The sequence below is a fragment of the Perca fluviatilis genome, chromosome 13 (genome assembly GCF_010015445.1).
Source record: "Perca fluviatilis chromosome 13, GENO_Pfluv_1.0, whole genome shotgun sequence".
Taxonomy (NCBI): Eukaryota; Metazoa; Chordata; class Actinopteri; order Perciformes; family Percidae; genus Perca; species Perca fluviatilis.
Genome location: NC_053124.1, coordinates 38,644,949 through 38,668,283, shown reverse-complemented (window position 1 = coordinate 38,668,283; position 23,335 = coordinate 38,644,949). Strand labels below are relative to the sequence as shown.

The 23,335-nt window shown below is 41.9% G+C and overlaps 1 protein-coding gene across 1 annotated transcript; it reads right to left on the bottom strand.

Moving 5' to 3' along the window:
- Positions 1–339: 339 nt before the first annotated feature.
- On the bottom strand, positions 340–23,326 carry LOC120571004 (zinc finger protein OZF-like). Its single transcript, XM_039819689.1, has 5 exons — positions 23,309–23,326; positions 23,094–23,112; positions 1,982–3,301; positions 1,203–1,287; positions 340–364 (listed from the first exon to the last, which is right to left on the bottom strand). The coding sequence occupies exons 1-5, from the start codon at positions 23,324–23,326 to the stop codon at positions 340–342; spliced, it is 1,467 nt and encodes a 488-aa protein (XP_039675623.1).
- Positions 23,327–23,335: the final 9 nt, after the last annotated feature.

The window sequence follows — 23,335 nt, the reverse complement described above, 5'->3', positions numbered from 1 at the left end:
TTAAAGGTTCTCTGGTCTCCAACAAATCAGCACTGTCATCATTCTCAGGTTTAGAAGAGTCTCCAGTCTGGTCTTCAGTCTCTGGTTGTAAAAGTGGATGTGAGTTCCTGACTGGTTCTGGTCCTCCACAGTCCTCTCCATCAGCTCCCGTTTCCATCGGACCAACACATTTATGTGTTTTGACATGAGAATGCCGGGAAAATCTTTTGTTACAAACACTGCAGCTGAATCTTTTCTCTCCTGTGTGGACTAAAGCCACGTGTGACCGTAAATTCCAACTCTGTGTATAAGATTTTTTACAAAGTGAGCAGCTGAATGGTTTTTCTCTTGTGTGGACTCTTATGTGTTTCTGTAAATCTCCTCTCTGTGTAAAAGATTTTTTACAGACTGAACAGCTAAAAGGTTTTTCTCCTGTGTGGATTCTTACGTGTTTTTTCAGGTGTCCCCTTTCAGGAAAAGTTTTACCACACTCAGAGCAGCTAAACGGTTTTTCTCCTGTGTGGACTACCATGTGTGACCGCAAATTCCCTCTCTGTGTAAAAGATTTTTTACAAACTGAGCAGCTAAAAGGTTTTTCTCCTGTGTGAGTTCTCATGTGTGACCGTAAAGTTCCACTGTGTGTAAAAGCTTTCTTACAGACTGAGCAGCTAAAAGGTTTCTCTCCTGTGTGAGTTTTCATGTGTGTCTTCAAAGATGACTTAAAGACAAATCGTTTATCACAAATTGAGCAGCTGAAAGGTTTTTCTCCTGTATGAATTATCATGTGTTGCTTCAGATTTGACTTGCGGCCAAATCGTTTCCCACACTCAGAGCAGCTGAATGTTTTCTTACATCTTGAATCATGTTTCAGAGAGTTTGAAGCTGACTGAGGTTCTCTGGTCTCCTTCCAATCAGCACTGTCATCAGTCTCAGGTTCAGAAGAGTCTCCAGTCTGGTCTTCAGTCTCTGGTTGTAAAAGTGGATGTGAGTTCCTGGCTGGTTCTGGTCCTCCACAGTCCTCTCCATCAGCTTCGGTTTCCATGTATTCAATTTTTCTTTGATGAAGCTGTGAGGACTGAGCTTTCTCTTCATCATCTTCACTCTTCACAGGGACAGGAGTGAATGGGAACTTGGTGATATCAGCCTCCTCCAGCCCTTGAAGCTGCTCTCCCTCCTGACTGCTCCACAGTTCCTCCTGTTCCTCTTTAATGTGTGGGGGGGACTCTGGCTCCTGATGGTCCACGCTGGAGCTACACTCCTGCTGCTCAGGGGGAACCTCTTCTATTACCACCAACAGCTTCTGAACATCTGCAAGAAACAAAATCAAATACAGACTGTTTAGTCAGTACTTTAAGCTATCTAGGGAGTAATCCCGCTAGCTGTGTTAGCACTGTTAACCATTTTAGCACATTTAGCCACGTTAGCTAGCCACTACCTCCCAGGGTCCATCATCTCCCCAGTGCGCGTGTACTATGGATGAATGTATTAGCTATTAGCTCATCTTAGACTGAACTGCTATCATCATGCACTGGAGCATGTGAAGGCATCACGCAGGTTAGAGCTGCCAATCTACATACAGTCAACACTTTCCTGCAATAACATCTTACTGTTTAGTCAGTACTTTCAGCTAACATTGTCAACTGTTTAGTCAGTAATTTTAGCTATGTCAACTGTTTAGTCAGTAATTTTAGCTATGTCAACTGTTTAGTCAGTATTTTTAGCTACTTCAACTGTTTAGACAGTACTTTAGCTAACTATTTCAACTGTTTAGTCGGTACTAAGAGCAGCTTCAGATTTCCCATTTGGCCAAATCTCCTCCCACACTCAGAGCAGCTGAATGTTTTCTTACATCTTGCATCATGTTTCAGATGGTTTAAAGGTTCTCTGGTCTCCAACAAATCAGCACTGTCATCATTCTCAGGTTCAGAAGAGTCTCCAGTCTGGTCTTCAGTCTCTGGTTGTAAAAGTGGATGTGAGTTCCTGGCTGGTTCTCGTCCTCCACAATCCTCTCCATCAGCTCCCGTTTCCATCGGACCAACACATTTATGTGTTTTGACATGAGAATGCCGGGAAAATCTTTTGTTACAAACACTGCAGCTGAATCTTTTCTCTCCTGTGTGGACTGCCAAGTGTGACCGTAAATTTCCACTCCGTGTAAAAGATTTCTTACAGACTGAGCAGCTGAAAGGTTTTTCTCCTGTGTGAGTTCTAATGTGTTTCTGTAAATTTCCACTATGTGTAAAATATTTATTACAAACACTGCAGCTGAAAGGCTTTTCTCCTGTGTGGACTGTCATGTGTGACCGTAAACTCCAACTCTGTGTATAAGATTTTTTACAAAGTGAGCAGCTGAATGGTTTCTCTCTTGTGTGGACTCTTATGTGTTTCTGTAAATCTCCTCTCTGTGTAAAAGATTTTTTACAGACTGAACAGCTAAAAGGTTTCTCTCCTGTGTGAGTTCTCATGTGTTTCTGTAAATTATCCCTCTGTGTAAAAGATTTTTTACAGACTGAGCAGTTAAAAGGTTTTTCTCCTGTGTGGATTCTTACGTGTTTTTTCAGGTGTCCCCTTTCGGTAAAGGTTTTACCACACTCAGAGCAGCTAAATGGTTTTTCTCCTGTGTGGACTACCATGTGTGACTGTAAATTCCCTCTCTGTGTAAAAGATTTTTTACAAACTGAGCAGCTAAAAGGTTTTTCTCCTGTGTGAGTTCTCATGTGTGACCGTAAAGTTCCACTGTGTGTAAAAGCTTTCTTACAGACTGAGCATCTGAAAGGTTTTTCTCCTGTGTGAGTTCTCATGTGTTGCTTCAGATTTGACTTGAGGCCAAATCTTGTCCCACATTGAGAGCAGCTGAATGTTTTCTTAAGTCCTGAATCATGTTTCAGAGAGTTTAAAGCTGACTGAGGTTCTCTGGTCTCCTTCCAATCAGCACTGCCATCAGTCTCAGGTTCAGAAGAGTCTCCAGTCTGTTCTTCAGTCTCTGGTTGTAAAAGTGGATGTGGATGTGAGTTCCTGGCTGGTTCTGGTCCTCCACAGTCCTCTCCATCAGCTTCTGTTCCCATGTGTTGAGTTTGTCTTTGATGAAGCTGTGAGGACGGAGCTTTCTCTTCATCATCTTCACTCTTCACAGGGACAGGGGTGAATGAGAACTTGGTGATATCAGCCTCCACTAGACCTTGAAGCTGCTCTCCCTCCTGACTGCTCCACAGTTCCTCTTCAATATGTGGGGGGGACTCTGGCTCCTGCTGGTCCACACTGGAGCTACACTCCTGCTGCTCAGGGGGAACCCCTTCTTTAACAACCGACAGCTGCTGCACATCTGCAGGAAACAAAAACAACTGTTTAGTCATTACTTTTAGCGAACTATTCCAACCGTTTCAACATTACTTTTAGCTAACTATTTCAACTGTTTTGTCAGTACTTTTAGCTAACTAGGGAGTAATCCCACTATCTGTGTTAGCACTGTTGACCGTTGTAGGCGGCAATCTGAGACTCAGATTTTAGCCACCGAGAGGCTGAGTAATAACTTGCCAGACGCGCTTAATGATCACGGATTCCAGATTTATTTACACTAACAAGGTTCTGTTTTCAATACATCCCATAATTGTGTTATTGGCATATGAAGTTGTGTCCAAAAGTCATAAACAGCATTTAGAAAAGCGTGAAAAACAGCGGTCAGCAAATAATGAGACTTCCCCCTTTCACCCCCTCATTTAGTCACAAAACCGGTGAACAGATATTAAAGTTTTTTTAATTATTTTTTATTAACCTTTATTTAACCAGGAGAAATCCCATTGAGATTCAGAATCACTTTTTCAAGTGAGTCCTGGCCAAGACAACAGTACAAAAGTTCCATATTTAAAATGTACAACAAAAACAGAAAAAGAAAACAGTTGGCAAATTAACATCATCTCCACATAATCACCAGCAGCGCCCAGTAGCAGCACATGTGCATTTAGTACTTAAATAATCCTTTATCCTAATTTTAAACTGTATCAATGTTCGTAGGTAGTCTCATTTAAGATGATTCTGCAGTTTATACCAGGATGAGGGTGCAAAAAATGTAAAGGCACTTTCACCGAAAACAGTTCACATTCGGGGAATGTCATACATGATTTGCCCATATGATCGAAGATTACATTTCCCGGTAGTGACTTTAGGAGTCAGAAGAGAACACAAGTAAGGAGGCAGTTTACACAGTATGGCCTTAAAAAGAAAAATATACCAATGCTCCAACCTGCGATTGTGCAAAGAAGGCCAACTAACACTCTCATACAAGTTACAGTGATGAGTACGAAAACTAGAATTAGTTACATATCTTAGTGCTGCATGGTATACGGAGTCCAGCATTTTCAGAGAACATTGATTTGCATGCAATGTATAAAATATCACCATAATCCAGCATTGACAGAAATGTTGCTTGTATAAGTGTTTTTCTCGCACTAAAAGAGAAACAACCTTTGTTTCTATAATAGAAACCCAACTTCACTCTAAGTTTTTTTGTTAGACACTATATGCTGCTTGAAGGACAAGCTTTCTTCTAAGAAGAAGCCAAGATATTTGTAGACTGACACTCGTTCAATTACTCTCTCATCTAGAGTAACAATCTGACAAGCATCGTCGGTGTTCCTTGATTTGGAGAAGCACATCATTTTAGTTTTAGTTTATTTAGTTTTGCTTCCTCCGCCCCCACCAGGTGCCTTGATTACCATACATGTCCTTTCAAAATAATAGAACTACACCTGACCCTTACATTCTGGCCCCTAATTATTACAGTTAATACAAAGTAATTATAACATATATTACACATGCAGGGGTATACACAAAAAAATATTTATAGTCCATCATACAAAAAATTATCCAATCTTCTGTCTTCTCTCAGAAGCAAAAAGTAAAAAAATAGTCCAGTCAAATCAGTCAAAAGTCAAGTTATCAAAGTACAGCAATGAGGAAAAAGCTGACACCTGAAAAAGGCAGATCTTGGTTACAGGCCTGCATATACAGCTGGTTTGGGTCTTGATCCAGACTTGTCACATGAGTCCTCTTCTGTCTGGAACCACTTCTGTTATCCTTACGATGATCCAGGAGTTGCAGGGTGCAGAATCATCCACCACTGGTATGGTGTCTCCAGAAATGAAATTCTGCTTGATCTTTGTCCATTTCTGTCGTTCCTGCAGTTGTGGTCAGTACTCCTTAGTCCACCTTTTCCAAAACAGGTCAGCCATGTATTGGACTTGCTTCCATCTTCACCGTGCATACTGTACATGTCCTCTTTCTGAAACAGTCCAGTTGGTAAACATGGTTTAGTTTTGAGCAGCAGAAGGTGGTTAGGTGTTAATGCTTCAAAGTCGTTTAGATCTGTGGATTCCTTTGTGTCTACTGTTCAGGATTGACTCAACTTCACACAGCACTGTTTGGAGTGCTTCCTCATCCAGACTTTGTGTCCTCAAAGTAGAGTTAAGAATCTCTCTGACAGAATGGATCAGTCTCGCCAATGGTCCTCCATGATGTGATCCAGTGGGAGGGTTCAAGGTCCATTTTATTCATTTCAACGAGAGCACATCATTGATCGTTTCCAGGTTCCACCTTTCAATGGCTCGTCTCAACTCTCGCTCTGCGCCGACAAAGTTAGTGCCGTTGTCTGAATGTAGCTCTTGCAATGAAGCGTCGAAGGGCATTAATGCAAGAATGACTGAAGGGAAGTTCTACCAAAGAAACTCTGTCTTTACACTGTTGACCTACAGCTCCATGTAGTCAACGACAGACGACACATCTTGCCAGAATTTTTCTTATTAAACCACTGGCACCAGTATCTCTGGTGTAGCCTTGACAACATATGATTTCTACCTCCATGGCCAACCTCTTGATGAATATGTTGTAGGATGAGATCAGAGATATGAAGGTATTTAGCTAGTATGGCAGGATGTTTTGACTCTTCAGGCATGGCAGCCTTACTCAGCCGTCCTCCAACTCTTAACACACCATCTTCTAGTATTGGATTGAGCTTATATATATGGCTGTTTCTTTTTACACATTTTCCCTTTTGGAGGCAGAACTCTTCTGAGAACCTTCTTCTCTGACAGAACATGATTATTTTGATTTCAGCTTCTTTGATCTCTCCCAGTGAGAGATAACCATCCCAGAGCTTATGTCCTTCTTCCTGAGATTCATAAGGAAAACCTTCCATATTAGGATCCAGCCCATCACTCTTGTTAGATGTGTCCAAGACAAGGTGCGGTTGATCAAACATGTCACTGCATCATCTTCGTCCTTGACTGTAAAAACTTAAATTGCAGTGGAGATCTTGACCTCAAAGTCTACAGGTGGAAATTCTTGCAACATGTCTGGGTTAACAGGCCAGTCTTCTTCTGATTGCAAGAGAAATGAGGGACCAGATATCCAAGTTTCATTCTTTAGGAATGGCTCCGCCCTCACACCTCTGGAGGCAAGGTCTGCAGGATTGTGTGCAGTGTTCACATATCTTCATTGAGACAAGTTAGAAACCTCGAGAATCTCTGAGACCCTGTTGGCCACAAAGATTCGAAATCTTGAAGTTTCATTCTGAATGTATTTTAATACAGAGGTATTGTCTGTCCAGAAAACAGTGTTGTAGTCTTAGCTCCTTTCTCCACAGTTTGTCCATGCGAGCTGCTACAACAGCAGCTGTCAGCTCCATGCGTGGTATTGTAACAGGCTTTAAAGGCGCCACCCTGGATTTTCTCATTATGAAGGCGCTGTGTCTGAGAGTGTTAATTCATCTGCAGATAGGTAACTGTACCGTATCCGTCCTCACTTGCATCGGCAAAATTATGCATCTGAGCAGTGGTTGCTTCTCCAAAGTTCAGTGGTTTTAAACATCGTCTGATGCTGAAGCCTTCCAGCTGATGTAGCTCCTTCAACCAGTCCATCCACTCCTGAGCAACCGCCTGTGGTATAAAGTCATCCCATCCTAGCCGGTTCCGGCACAGGTCCTGAAGAATCCTTTTAGCTGTAAAAACCACAGGAGCTAGGATCCCCAGAGGGTCATAGAAAAATCGGACAATTGAATGGATCCCTCTGCAGGTCAATGGTCTCTCCTAAAGGGTTATGCTGAACTTAAAGGTGTCAGACTGGATGCACCCACGCACTCCCAGTGCTCTCTCAACAGATAGTGAGTCATGGTCCAAATCCAGGTCTTTGACTTCCTTCCTTCCTGCTCTCTCTTCCTCATATTGAAGCAAACACATTGCGACTGTTGCTTATCCATTTTGTTAGACGAAAACCGCCTTTGGCACAGATAGTTTTAAGGTCTTTATAGAGGGATATAGCATCCTGTTCTGTGGCCACAAAAGCAAGGCGGTCATCCACATAAAAATTTAACATGATGGTCTCAAACACTTGCTGGCTGAAGAAGTCTTTGTTGTCTTAAGCGCACCTTCAGAGAGCAAAGTTAGCGCAGCTTGGAGTTGAAGTTACCCCAAACAAATGGACAACCATCCTGTGCTCCTGCATACACTGATGGAAGTCTCCACTGGACCACCAAAGAAATCTCAACAGGTTTGCACCTCCTCTGGAACTTGAACTTGGTGAAAGATCACCTCAATGTCAGACATCAGAACAACAGGCTCTTTCCTGAACCTGGTCAGGACACCAATTAACGTACTAGTCAGAACAGGACCATTCAGGAGTTGTGCGTTGAGTCATGCACCTTAAAATGACGCTGCACAATCAAAGACAACTCAGATCTTTCCTTTCTTCGGATGGTATACACCGTGGTGTAGGATATACCAAACCTTTCCGTCACTGCGTTCCAGATCTGTGGTTGGCACTCTGTCTGCATCTCCACTGGATACAAGGTTATTCATGAAAGCAGTGTAGTCCTTGTGGAATAATGCATCTCTGATAAACCTTCTCTTTAGGTTAAGGATGTGTTGTTCTGCAATCTTTGATCGGTTGTTACGCATGCCTATCTTTCTGTCTTTTAGAGGTAAAGCAATACTGTAATGGCCATCAACTAGTTTCACAGTATCGTTAGCCATTTCCATGAACATGCAGTCTTCCCTTTAAAGTCCTGGCTGTTTCTCCTGACTGCCTTCTGAAAAGTCTGTCTTGAACTGTTGTTTCCAGAGTTCATCAAGTGTCACATCAGGAATTCTGTTGATGGTAACTGCAGACTGATACAAAGGTCCATCAAAAAATTCTCTTGATGGCATACAGCCCTTCATCCACACTCTGGATGACTTCAAGTGGTTCCAAAGCTCTGGGCACATTAATGCCTATCAAAAGCTCCACATCTGCATCTATCTCAGGCAAGTACACATGTGTCATATGAGGCCATGTATGCAGATCTTTCTGTCGTGGGATGTTACTCCTATTCACAGGCATCCTACTTTGTGTGAAGATATCTGGCATTTCACAGTACCAGCCACTGTCCAATCCAGCCAGACCCATTGTGCAGAAGGATGCTGAACTGCCCTGGTCCAAAAAGGCACAGGTTTCCACTGTCCTTTGACCTCTCCTAGATTTGTCTTTGAACTCCCCATCATACCAGTCAAAGTCTTGTTCAACGGTCCCAGTGAGACCACTGGTTTGGACTGCAACCAAAGAATTACCCACTGCACTCTCTGAATTGCTGCTGCCTTTGTCTGCATGTGCTCCCTTGTCGTTGTGGTGAATGTGACACATACTAGGGTGTCTTGAGCCACATGTTTTGCAAGAGAGACATTTCCTGCACTCCTTACCGATGTGACCAGTACACAAACAGCCAAAACAAACTCCATTCTTTTTCAGAAAATCAATCTTCTCACTTTGAGCTCTCTTCTCCAGGAGTACAAACCTCCAGCATGTGTCCACCCTTGCAGTACAGGCAAGTATTTTCAGGTGAATATCCATCTCCAACCTTCTGTTAATGTCTTTTCAACTGTAGTAGCAGCAGTGGCAAAGCTACTTCCTTTAGGTCTTAAGCGAGGTGATTTTGTCCTGCTGACTTCTTTATTTGACACCAACATTTGGAGAATCCTGTAGGTTTCCAAACACAGGATCTGTTAGGATTTTCACTTGGTGCTCCATAAAAGTCACAATATCAACAAACATAGCTCTTCGGCAATGCCTTTCCTGGATATCACATGACACGGTTCGCCACTTGTCTCTCAGTTTGTAGGGCAATCTTTTAATCACAGTGATCATATTGGCAGGAGTATTCAATTCACACAGACTATGCACCTCCTCCATGGTGTTGCAACATCCACGCAAGAACAGACTGTATGCATGTATAGCCTTTCCATCTTCAGATTTTATTGTTGGCCATGAAGAGACCATATCCAAGTAGGCAGATGCAATTATGTGCTCATTTCCAAAGTGTTGGAAGTTAAGTCTTTGCATTTGCATAGCCTGAACCAGTCATATGTTGACAGCTTCTGACAAGTTGTTGTGGTTGCACAAAAGTAGAATGAAGAAATCCAGGATACCCGAAAAAGCGCAGCTTGACTTAGTGTGATCCGCTCATCGTGGCTTAATCGGTTGCACGTTTGCCGAGCCATGATGAGAAGGTGAAGTTATGTTAAGCCAGGTGTACATAGTTGGGATAAGTGCACGTTCACTGCTTTCTTGAATAGACCACGGTATCGATCACACATTTACTGATGCGAAAATGGAGAATACACATTGTGTATTCTTTACACAGAGTGAGCAGCAGCTTCATATGGAATTATCACAACGTGAAACACATTTGTAAAAAAGAAACACGGCCGCTGTAATAAAACAGCAAGAGAAAGCGAGGCAGACAATCACGGACCAATTGAATGCGTAAGTAGCCTAAAAATGTACATTTACTGACCACTGCTCTGAATTGAAACTGCCATACCATTCAAGAAGTTAGGCTAATTATTTGCACCAATGAGCAGTTGTACTCTTTGCCTTCAAAGTGAACAGAAGACTAATATTACACAGGAAATTTACCATGAAGATCAATTACAATCACTAATCTGCAATGCTGTAAAGCGTACATATCCCTCTCTCTCTCTCTCTTGTATGGGCTAAAATATGAATTCCCTAAGGAATATATTTACTTCTTTTGCTCGCTTTTCAGGCGAAGTGTACAATAGTTTTTTTGTGGAAATAATTAGCCTAACTCCTTAAATGGTTTCATTTAAGAGCAGTAGTTTGTAAATGTATATTTTAGATATATGTCATTCAGTCGGTCCACTTCTGCCACGTTTTTTCTCACTTTTTTTTGTTTCTGTGTTTGACAGAGGCAGTTTCCTTCTTTATTTATTGTATGTTTTCCTTCCTAGTAGGCCTACATGGACATAGAAAAGAGACTGAAGAATTTGGACTCTAAAATATAGGAACTATAGATAAAGATAAAGATAATTAAGTGATACATTTAATGCACACTTTAAACATGACTAACAGTGTATTCATCAGTTATTTCCCCCCAGCAAAATAGAAGGTCAAAAACCATAGAGGTGTCCTCTCCATGTTGTTTCATGAATGTACAGTAGCGTCAACTATATAGTTACTGGTCCAGTGAACTAAGACTATAATTAGGGAGGACTGTACAATTAAACCTATTATAATTGTTCAATCCTCCCAAATTATAGTCCCAGTTTACTGGAGAGAACACAAATTGTGTGCTAAGAATGCCAAATACAGTGCACATGGAAGAGGAAACATACATGGTCCTTTGTTAAAGAATACTAAAAGAAATAAATCAACTAAAATAGTAAAAGGTGCATTTGTGCCTGACTTGTCTGCCATTGTTGGAACAACTAATGTGTGTATAGCACTTTATATATTATCGTTCATCAGTGACTTCATTTAAAACACATATGCAACTGTATCAGCCTTTTCTAATTATCTCAACAACTGCCGTAATATATTCATCAAACTTCTAACAACAATATGAACAGCAGTTTTCATACAGCAATATCAGTAACAATGACTGTCAAATGAATAATTATTTAAAAAAATAATGGTCACAACTTTGTATAACAGTGCTTTACTGAACAGCAATATGCACTTGTATTTTAATGCAGGCTGATAATAATAATAATAATAATAATAATAATAAGTTAAAAGCACTGCTGAGTGAAAAGAAAATGCTCCAGGATTAATAAATCCTGGCTGTTAGCCTGGTCAGGAGCAGGCTAGCTGCACAGAATAAATATCCATGGTAACTTAGGTGCCTCTGCTTTTGTGCAACCAAGTCAAGGCTAAATTCATCCAGGATAACTGGAATATCCCGGCTTAATGCCTTATCTTGGTTTTGTGCAATAGCCCTCTGGTGTACTGTTCCAGAAAATGAAGGCAATCTTCAGCATTGTCAGTCTGTTCCTCAACCACTTGTGCAAAGGACCGCATGAAAGCATGAGAGAGATCCCAATATTTGATGGGGACCCTCTCTTAGGCAGTGATGCAAGACATTGCTGATGCACCAGCATTGCGGTTATCTCATTCTGTTTTTCCATCATAGACAACATGTGGTTCTGGTCACTGTTAGTATTTGTGGAAAAGAGTGTATGGACATCTCTGTGATAAAACACTGGAGGAGCTGTAGTAACAGCATTTAGAACTGTGCTCTGTCTCATAAGCTCCAGGGGTCTATGCTGGGGATATTTGTTATTGTCTGCCCTTTTCTTTTTTGGTATTCCAAAGTGTAACACAGCATTTCCAGTTGCTGATTTTCCTTGTTAATCTTTTCCAAGTTTATGTGGAAGTGGAAGTCTGCATCAATGTTAAGAGCTTCAACATTTTTTCCTTTTTCTTAAAGTATAATTCCATGCCATTAGATCGCTGAGAAGCAGCACTCCACACACCTGATCCAGAGGTCCTTAAAACATTTGCTTTTACAGGGTATATGCAGGAGTCTTGAAGTTAATTTTAATACCTTTTCAAGACTTTTTCCAAGAACTTCAATATTTTTTAATACCTCACCGCCACTTCAAGCTGTAACCATTTACATCAGTGATACTTTTAACTTAACAGTTTTAGTTTGTGATAAAGACTATAGACCACTCTGATACAAAAAAATTAAATAGGCTGGGATAGTAAATCAAAGCAAAGTTTATTAAAAAACAAAACTTTGCTCCACCCTCAACAACAATCATGCTGACATGTGCCTCAGTTCTTCCAATTTTGTTCCCAGCAGCTTCTCAGTTTGGACCAATTTGTTCCGTTTTTCTTTACTACGTCTTCTGAGGATGTTGGACTTCGTGATCAGTTCAGAATCGAATGTGGACATCAAGCGGTTTCGTTTTTGTTGACTGGTTCTGTCCTTGCCACAAGTGAACGACTTTGCTATATCCGAATCTGGAAACATAGCCTTGAAAACTTCAGCCAAGTTTTCGTTTGAGTTCAGTGAATGGTGTTTCTCCGCTGTGTGGAGACACCACAACACCTCAGCACGCAGTGTTGCTGTGCCGCCCAGAGCCACTCTGATGTCGGCTGCAGAAGATGAGGAAGCAGAGACAGCCCAGGTCGTAGCTGTAGCTTCAGGTGCGACTGCCGGTGGTGTAACGACGTTGGCACTAGGTTGTGGTGGTGCAACACGATTACCACAGAAGCTAGCGATGGAGAGCTGCCGCTCTCGGCGGCTAGCAGCGGCTTTGTGGCTAGCACAACACATGTGGGACTTTAACGAGTTAATGCCCATTGACACAATACTTATTTTTTTCTTGCATAATGTACAATATGCCTCCCTGACATTCCCCTCGACTGGCTGCAGCCACTCTTTGAAGTCCGGCATTTCCAGCCAGGACGCTGCAAAATTGCGCACTTCCCCATTCTGTTCTGCGTTCACCAACCTTCTCTTAAAACATTTCGTTGCGTATGTATACGCACTGGGACACGCCAGGCGTACATTATGCTTTTGAACTTCCGCCCGCCTGCCCGCTCTGGTGCTCTCAGAGGCAATTCTGACCCGCACCCACAATAGCCTAGTTTTTTATGTACCCGTTCGTTTTTTCTATAAAAATGACTAAATTCACACACTTTTACGATGTTTTTGGGACTCAAACTGTTGGACAGCTAATTCAGAAAAAATACTTTCAAAATTTAAGACTTTATAAAGCCGTGATAAGACTTTTTAATACTTTTTAAGGGTCTTAATTTTCCCAAAATTGATTTATCACCTTTTAATACTTTTCAAGACCCCGCGGATACCCTGTTTTAGATAGATACTTTATTTATTTGTCATTCTCACAACACGGATGAGGGGAACGAAATAAGAACTCAGGTCTCGAGGGGAAACGACTCTGAGCTGTGTTTTCAAGGTGTAGTTCAGGGAAATATGATCCGCTGTGAGCACGGTGTATGTGGACAGTCAATTTTGGCCTGTAGGTGTCCTCAGGCCTGGACCTTTGTCAATCGTGAGAAATTTCGGGAAGATACGACAACGTACACTTCAGTTACAACAACTTCTTTGTTCATCGCTGAACACTCAAAATGGCTGCCACGCCCACACCGTCTGACAAAAAGTTTTTATTTTAATAACTTTTCATCTTTAAGGTGTTGAGATGATACAGACCAAGTTTGAAGTCCATCGGATGAAATCTCTAGGAGGAGTTCGTTATAGTGTAGCCCCTTGACTTTTAGGCCTACTTCCTGTTGCCACCAGGGGGCGCTATGACTTTAAGTAAATATCGGCCTTTATTTGTCCTCAGGGTTGGACTCTTACCGGGGATTTCCACTGGATGTGTAACGGCTGCGGACCGGCTCCGCTGCGTGTCTGCTGCGTGCTCCGATTTGTTGCGGAACGGCTGCGGCCGTGACTGACAGCTGTAGTCACGAGGACCCACAAGTTCGCGAATTCAGGTAGAATAGAACCACAAAACCAACAACAGTTTGTTTCCATCCAGAGGACTAGAGGGGAAACGACTCTGAGCTGTGTTTTCAAGGTGTAGTTCAGGGAAATATGATCCGCTGTGAGCATGGTGTATTTTATTTTGAAAATTAACCAGATATTTATTTTGTTTCTGTGCTCGACTTCCTGTCCCGCACTATCTGCCGTGTGCTGAATTGCTGCGGAGCTCTCTGTCGTCCGTCAAAAATAGAAGCTCTGCGTATCTGCTGCGGACTGACGGAACTGGGACGGAGTCGGGACGCAGACGTTCCGCAGTCTGTGGAAATACACAGATTGACTTTAATGGAAACCTAATGACTCCGTCGACGTTCCGGAGACGTTCCGCATCCAGTGGAAATTGCCGGTTATGGATCCTGAAAAGTTTCGAGCGAGTTGGACAACGTACACTCGAGTTACACCCACTTCCTGTTTCGGCGGCAAAACGCACAAAATGACCGCCCCGCCACGGCCACGCCCTATGACGAAAAGTTTTTCTTTTAACAACTTTTCATCTTTAACATCTTAAGATGGCACAGACCGAGTTTGAAGTTGATCGGATGAAATCTCTAGGAGGAGTTCGTTAAAGTAAGACGTGGAAATGGCCAACATCGCACTAATTTCGAACTTTCAATTCAAAATGGCGGACTTCCTGTTGGGTTTAGGGTATGGCTCTAATCAAGTTTTTTGTACATCTTGACATGTTACATATGTGTACCAAGTTTCGTGAGTCTATGTTAAACGCACTGCAGGGGCTCAATTTCTTTAACTTTGTAGGGGGCGCTAGCGAGCCATTTTTGTGCGCCTATTCCCGAAACCCTTAAAATACGTACATTTTCACCAGACTTAATTCGACCGCCAATTTTGGTCAGTTTTTGAATATGTTAAGCCCCTCAAAAAGGCAATTCATTTGCCGGGAAAATAATTCCTTCAGTTTCAATAGGGCCTTCGCTGCTGTCGTCGCTCGGGCCCTAATAATGGCAACATGTCATCCTGGTCATCATGTTGAGAAGATGGATGCTCTTGTCCCTTTTTCACAGCCTCATGAATCCCACTTTCTTTCACTGACAGAGCTTCCTGGTGACATTCAACATCAGGAGTTAGCTTTGAAAGAGGCCTGCTGGTTTCTGGAAGCCTCACTTTAACATCCTCAGTAAATCCTTGATTGTATTCAGTGATGCTTGTTGAACCATGCATTTTGTTTTTCTTGTTCATCAGATGGGATTAAAGACATCAGAGATTTGTGCAATGCAGTTGCATTTTCAGACAATTGCAGCAGAACATCAAACTGTGCTTTAACTTGTGAAGCATTTTTATCATCTATCATTAGCTCTCACAGTTTAGTCAGTACTTTTAGCTACTATTTCAACTGTTTAGTCAGTACTTTTAGCTAAGAATTTCAACTGTTTAGACAGTACTTTTACATAACTATATCAAATGTTTAGAGCTGAATGTTTTCTTACGTCTTGAATCATGTTTCAGAGAGTTTAAAGCTGACTGAGGTTCTCTGGTTTCCTTCCAATCCGCCCCATCATCAGTCTGAGGATCAGAAGAGTCTCCAGTCTGGTTTTCAGTCTCTGGTTGTAAAAGTGGATGTAAGTTTTTGGCTGGTTCTGTTCCTCCACAGTCCTCTCCATCAGCTTCTGTGTTTATATGACCAACACATTTATGTGTTTTGACTTCAGAATGCCAGGCAAATCTTTTGGTACAAACACTGCAGCTGAATCTTTTCTCTCCGTTGTGGACTAAAGCCACGTGTGACAGTAGACTTCCTCTCTGTGTAAAAGATCTCTTACAGACTGAGCAGCTGAAAGGTTTTTCTCCTGTGTGAGATCTTATGTGTCTCTTCAGGTGTACCCCTTGAGTAAAAGCTTTACTACACTCAGAGCAGCTAAAAGGCTTTTCTCCTGTGTGAGTTATCATGTGTCTCTTCAGGTTTCCCCCTTCAGTAAAAGCTTTACCACACACAGAACAGCTGAAAGGTTTCTCTCCTGCGTGGGTTCTCATGTGTCTCTTAAAATCTGACATGAAGCTAAATATTTTCCCACACTCAGAGCAGCTGAATGTTTTCTTACATCTTGAATCATGTTTCAGAGAGTTTAAATCTGACTGAGGTTCTCTGGTCTCCTTCCAATCAGCACTGTAACCAGTCTCAGGATCAGAAGAGTCTCCAATCTGGTCTTCAGTCTCTGGTTGTAAAAGTGGATGTAGATGTGAGTTCCTGGCTGGTTCTGGTCCTCCACAGTCCTCTACATCAGCTTCTGTGTTTATATGACCAACACATTTATGTGCTTTGACATCAGAACGCCAGGCCAATCTTTTGTTACAAACACTGCAGGTGAATATTTTCTCTCCTTTGTGGACTACGGCCATATGTGACTGTAAACCCCAACTCTGAGTAAAAGATTTCTTACAGACTGAGCAGCTGAAAGGTTTTTCTCCTGTGTGAGTTCTTATGTGTGACCGTAAACTTCCACTCTGTGTAAAAGATGTCTTACAGACTGAGCAGCTAAAAGGTTTTTCTCCTGTGTGAGTTATCATGTGTCTCTTCAAGTGTCCATTATCAGAGAAAGCTTTAGCACACACAAAGCAGCTAAAAGGTTTTTCTCCTGTGTGAGTTATCATGTGTTTCTTCAGGTTTCCGTTATCAGAGAAAGCTTTACAACACACAGAGCAGCTAAAAGGTTTCTCTCCTGTGTGGATTCTCATGTGTCTCTTAAGATCTGACTTGCAGACAAATCTTTTCCCACACTCAGAGCAGCTGAATGTTTTCTTACATCTTGAATCATGTTTCAGAGAGTTTAAAGCTGACTGAGGTTCTCTGGTCTCCTTCCAATCAGCACTGTCATCAGCCTCAGATTCAGAAGAGTCTCCAGTCTGGTCTTTAGCCTGTGGTTGTAAAAGTGGATGTGTGTTTCTGGCTGGTTCTGGTCCTCCACAGTCCTCTCCATCAGCTTCTGTTTCCATGTGTTGAGTTTGTCTCTGATGAAGCTGTGAGGACTGAGCTTTCTCTTCATCATCTTCACTCTTCACAGGGACAGGAGTGAATGGGAACTTGGTGATATCAGCCTCCTCCAGCCCTTGAAGCTGCTCTCCCTCCTGACTGCTCCACAGTTCCTCCTGTTCCTCTTTAATGTGTGGGGAGGGCTCTGGCTCCTGCTGGTCCACACTGGAGCTACACTCCTGCTGGTCCACACTGGAACTACACTCCTGCTGCTCAGGGGGAACCTCTTCTTTAACCACCAACAGCTGCTCAACATCTGCAGGAAACAGAATCAAATACAGACAACTGTTTCATCAATACTTGTAGCTAACGCGGCGGCCTCTAGCTCACCCAGTAACAGCGTTCGCCCTATGAGTTCTGCAGCGGCACAGGTTCGAATCCGACCTGCTGCCCTTTGCTGTGTGTCATCCCCCATCTCTCTCCCCCTTTCCTGTCTATCTACTGTCACTATAATAAAGGGAAAAGCCCTGAAAAAATTATCTTTAAAAAAAAAAAATACTTTTCCTCAAACTATTTCAAATGTTTAGTCAGTACATTTAGCTAACCAGGGAGTAATCCCGCTAGATGTGTTAGCACTGTTGACCATGTTAGCATGTTAGCATGACGCAGACTCTCCAGCTACCCTAAGCTAAAGAGGTATTAACAAAGCAGTTGGAGTGCCAATGTTGCCTAAAAAAGGCTGAGAATAGATTGGAGGGATGCCATATCCCTCCGTTTCAGATGGCTAATTGCAAATTTGCTCTGACGGTGTTGGAGTTCAGAAGCTCCACAGTGTGACGTGACAGCCTGCAGGTGCCTGCCGGGTTTGCTGGCTGGCCGCTCAGCCGGTCCACCTTCACAGCCATGAACAGTGAGCCAGTTGGAGCTCTCTCAGGAGACTCGCAGACAAGAGGCGTTTATTTCCATGATTGTTTGTTTAAATAACACAACACACATAACCATCATAAGATTAACTGGAACCTGTGGTTGTAAGCCTTTTTGAAGTTATATAGCTTCACAAGAGGTTTCAGGCGTGACATAACAAGCTCTGTGGCCGGGCTGAGAAACACACACACACACACACGTGGCGTAGGCAGAAATAGTATTTTGGGCCAGTACAAACGTGAGTGGGCCATTTTCAAAAAGACAGAAGTAGCAAAAAGGACAAACTGAAGAAAACAGCAACAATTTTACCTTCTAACATATACTGCATTACTGTCTATAGCTATGTTTCCATCGACCCGTTTTTATCCGAATTAAGTGATATCGAATGAAAAATGCCTTATGGAAACAGTAAAATCCGACTGAATTTCATGAATATCGACTCAAATGAAATACGTTCGGTCTCATCGGATTTTCTCTTGATCGATATACGGCTTATGCGATAAACGCTGATGGAAACGTTATTTGCGGAATAAATAATGAATTGCGATTAAGTTTTAGGTCATTTTATGGTTGCAACCCGCAATAAAACGAAGAAGAAGAAGTTTCAGTTCATTTCCACCCAGTATTTCCGCTCTGTTTGCAAAACAAAAACAGATGTAAACAAAAACAGATGTAAGTGGACAAACGAGGAGACAAGATACTTTTTTAATTTAATTTACCAGAAAAATATAACAGCTATTTTAGATAGCAAAAATCTAAGAAACGCCATCATTTATCAGGAGCTCACGAAGGAAATGACCAACAGTTACAACAGGGACATTAAACGCTTAACTTGAAAAAGCTTAACGTGGTTTAATGTATCTAAACAACGATGATCATCACCAGATTTATCATGGTTATATCTTGTCATGAACACTTAAGCCTGTCAAAAAAACTAAATCGAAATCCAACGATTATAGAAGTTATCTCACGTTAATATTTTCTTCATCAGTGGCCGTATTAATATTATTAATGGCGAGGAAAAAGCTTAACGCGGTTTAGCCTAATGTACCTAAACAATGATCAATCATCACCAAATTTCTCTCTCATATTACCCATCATAACCACGGAAAACTGTCAAATAATCTAACCCAAAGTCCAATTATTATGGACGTTATCTGACATAAAGCTTTTCTGCTTCAGGGCAGCGGAGCGGCTGGGGGTTGACTCTCCACGGTTCTCATTGGCTTTATAAGTCCTAATGTGAAAAAGCTTAACATGGTTTAATGTACCTAAACAACGATCAATCATCACCAAATATTGCTCATCATAACCACTTAAAAACGGTCAAATCTAACCCAATGTCCAAATATTATGGACATTATCTGACACATTAACGTGAGATAACCAGATATGACCATGATACATCTGGTGATGATTGATCGTTGTTTAGATATTAAACCATGTTAAGCTTTTTCACGTTAAGCGTTTTAGAATGTCCCTTATTACGACAAGCCGTGGGACGTCCTGCGGAGTAAATGGAAGGCGCTCAAACAGCGATACACGGCTCAAAAAAGAGAGTTGTCTCGCAGCGGTGCCGGAGGGAAAATATAAGGCAAGTTCCACCTTTTTGATGAGCTGGATCAGATCCTCAGCCAAAGGCCCATCAGAGCTTAGGCTATAGCTTGGCTTCTAATATTAACAACCACTTTTGTCTAGCAAAACTTTGTTCGCAAAAGTTCGCTTGAATCTTGTGCGATTCAGTTCAAAAATGAACGGAAACACCATAAAATGTCTCAAATCAATTCGATATACCAATTTAATCGCAAAACAGCATGTGACATCATTACGCACAGGTTTTTATTCACTTTAAAGCTGTTGGATGGAAACACACTTTCACCAGCTTTATTCGCATGAGTTTTTTTACCGAACTTCAGATAATTCGATTGACAAGTGGATGGAAACTTAGCTTATAACTAGAGTGGTGATTCCCGACCCGAGCCCAACGGTACCCGGCCAGGGTTCAGACAGATATTTAGAAATGATGTTCAGGTCGGGCTGGGTCACATCAGCGCGATAAGACATTTGTTGTAAAATGGTGTTGCGGCTGTGTGTGTGTGTGTGTGTGTGTGTGTGTGTGTGTGTGTGTGTGTGTGTGTATGTGTATAGAAGATAGATGTGTAGAAGAGAGATAGAGAAAGAGGAAGCAGATGTGTAGATGCGACAGGAGCACAGATTGTGGAATAAGTTTAAGTTTTGTACACAGTGTGTGTGTGTGTGGTGTCCGAAATGAACGCCAGACTGAAAGCCAAGTTCATTCATTTGCTCACCAGAAACAGGATTTTAACCCAGACGTTATTCATTTTATAAAGTCGGCCCTGGAGGTAACGAGTCTCCAGTGGTTTAAACACCTAATTAACGTGCGCTTGTTGCCCCGTGTGCTCCGATGCGCTCATCTGTTGACATTTCCGAATGCCTTCCTACAGTTGCTTAATAAAAGCGGGCTTTCCACACAAACGTACATGTGTCATTAGTATGTGATATTTTAACTGTGTCGGGCTCGGGCCAGGCCTGGACAAATATCTTAATGCCTGTTGGGCTCGGGTCGGGCTCGGACAGAAAAATGCGGCCCAATCACCACTCTATCTACAACATGCTCAACCAACAAAGCTCAGTCTAAAAGGTTTGTACACAACAATATAGACAAAAACCTGTCGATTTGAACCTTTCCAGGCTAAAATATATTTGCACCGGCAGAACCAGCAGCATTGGCTCTGCACAGAACTGTTATAGAATAACCATTTTATTGCACAAAGTGGCAACTAAACAGCAGAGAAGGCGTTTACATACTGCATGACATAGAATAGCCTACATCAGACAGAAATCACACATGTAACATATCATTTGTGCATTCATAACAGCATTGTTGCTTCAGGAATACAGTCAGATCATGAGCAACAAATGCGCTACCAGCAGTAAAAGAAAATCTAAGAATGAAAATTTCCAGCCAAGCATTGTTTGAATTATGAAAGATATAATTAAAAGTGGCCAGCAAGGTGCCAAATCTTAGACAGTGTATCGAGTCCACGGCAGTGAGTCAGTGATAGGATTAAAGAAAACTAAAAACTACATCACAAATAAGTTATCTTCTTATTTAACCCTCCTGTTGTCCTCGGGTCTAATTTGACCCATTTTCTAAAAGTTTCTATATCAGAAATGTGGGTTTCTTTCAACCAAATTTTAAAACAAAATAACATGGATTGTTCACTACAATGCTTTTCACAAGTTAAATGATCAGTTCACTACTTTCATTGAATTTGGGTGTTTTATTCAATTTTATAGCATGTAAAGAAAAACTGACGTTGAAAAACGTATGAAACAAATGTCAAAAAAGCAGGAAAAAGTGACAAAAACATTGGAAAAAGTCGCAAAAATGTCGGGAAAATCTTCTAAATAATTCTTCAAAAACATTGGTAAAAGTGGCTAAAACATGGGAAAAGGTTAAAAAGTCAAAAAAGCGCAGAAAAATATTGACAGAAACTTCGGGGAAAAAAGTGTCAAAAGACGACCAAAACGTCCGTATTTTTTAACATTTTGACCCAGAAAAACAAAAAAAGTTGCACGTTGGTCGACGGGGAAGACAACACGAGGGTTGGGCTAATGTGGGCAAAAACACAAACGCATTCAGCTAGAAGCCATCATCAGTGTTCACCATTTCTTACCAAATAGGAAGGTTACTAGGTTACTTAAATAGTAACGCAAGAAGAAGGGAACACGTTTTACTTAAAAGGTGCAGTAGGTAAGACTTATAAAACTAACTTTCTGTCATATTTGTTGAAACTGACCCTATGTTCCAGTAGAACTACATGAAGCAGGTCATTTAAAATAAATCCAGCTCCTCTGGCTACTACAGCCTGGAGTGGGATATGCAAAAATCCACCGCTCCCTGTTCAGATGCACCAATCTGGGCCAGGGGGGGTGTCTAACTGTGTGTCAATCACTGCACACGCATTCATTCTCCATTGTGGGGGGAGGGGCTTAGGAGACCGTTTTGGGCTTTAGCAGAAAGGGGGGGGGACTGAGAAGTTGTTGATGTTCAAATTCTTTGGCTAAGTCCTGGATCTTCCCAATCCTACCTACAGCACCTTTAATGTCACCTCTGTGAGGGCCAGCACTCAAACAAACTCCTCTCTCTCCGATTGGCTGTCAGCTCCGCTGGGGAAATGTCTGCACATGCTGCAGAAAAGCTCATCCTTATTTACACTGGATACCATCCAAAAAAACCTGTCCATACCACTTTAAAGAGAAGCCATTGTTGTCGCAGTAACTTTTAACAGTACATTGCTGAACACATCCATGGTACATTGTCTAAAAAGCCAGCTAGCTAACGTTAGCTGCTGAAGGCAGGCCAGACAATCTGCCAAATTGTTTGATCCTTATTCTATGGTTTTCGCCACGAGAAAGATGAGAGACATGAGACCGAACAATGAAGCATACTAGTCTTCCATAACACCTCAGCAGTAACACAGGCTGATAGCATCCATGCCACGCCGCATTGAGCCAGTAATTCATGCAAAAGAGACCCAAACCAAGCACTGAGTACATATGCATGATTATATTTTTCAGAACTTTTTCCGACATTTCTGTATTTCATAAATATAACAAATTAATATAAGTAAAGAGAATGAATAGTAAAATGTATTTACAGTATTGATTCAATACTGTAAATACATTTTAAGCTTTCATTTTATTGTCATCGCAGTTTTAAACCTTCGCCACCAGGCGGTGCTGTGCCACACACCAGCACACACACACACACACACACACACACACACACACACACACACACACACACACACACACACACACACACACACACACACACACGAGGGAGAGCAGCATCTGACAGGGCAGAGAGATACAAGTCTCTCTTCAACAGCCTTGTAAATTAATTGTAATTTGCATACTACTGATGAACATATTCAGTAGGTACTACTGACACACCTAATACCTACTGCATATGTTCATCAGTAGTATGTAGTATGTACTGCATATGTTCATCAGTAGTATGCAGTATGAACCAGTTGAATGGCTTTATTCTGCAGTATTGTAGGCCAGGCTGAGCCTTTGAACAAGCTCTTAAAGCACTGCACAATAAAGCCATTTAACTGGTTCATACTACATACTACGGATGAACATATGCAGTACCTACTACATACTGCAGTATGTAGTCGGTACTGCTGACGATTGCATACTGCAGTATGCAATCGTCAGCGATTTCAAAAACGGGGGGAGATGGGGGGATGCCGTGCAGCTAAGGGCCTTGGGTTGAACCGAGTAACTGCTGTACTGCTGCAGAGAAGCAGTCGAGGCTTTGAAGCGTCGACAGGCTGAACAAACATGCGGTCAGTTTAACCAGAGAGAGAGGAAGAAGTAAAGGGACCAAACCTGCTCTGTGTAGCCGAAGCTGAGGGTTGTAAACAGCGTCCAGTAGCTCCCGTTGTCGCTCGTTCTCCTCTTTTGAACGACAAAGTTCCTCCTCGTACTCTGCTATCGTTCTTTCAAACAGCCCAAATATCTCTTCAGCAGCCGCAGTTAGTCGCTGCTCCACCAACGCTCTCAGCATCTGGACTTTACACATTTTACCTCTTTCTCTACACAACCTTTCTGCTAGACGCCATCTTGTTCAA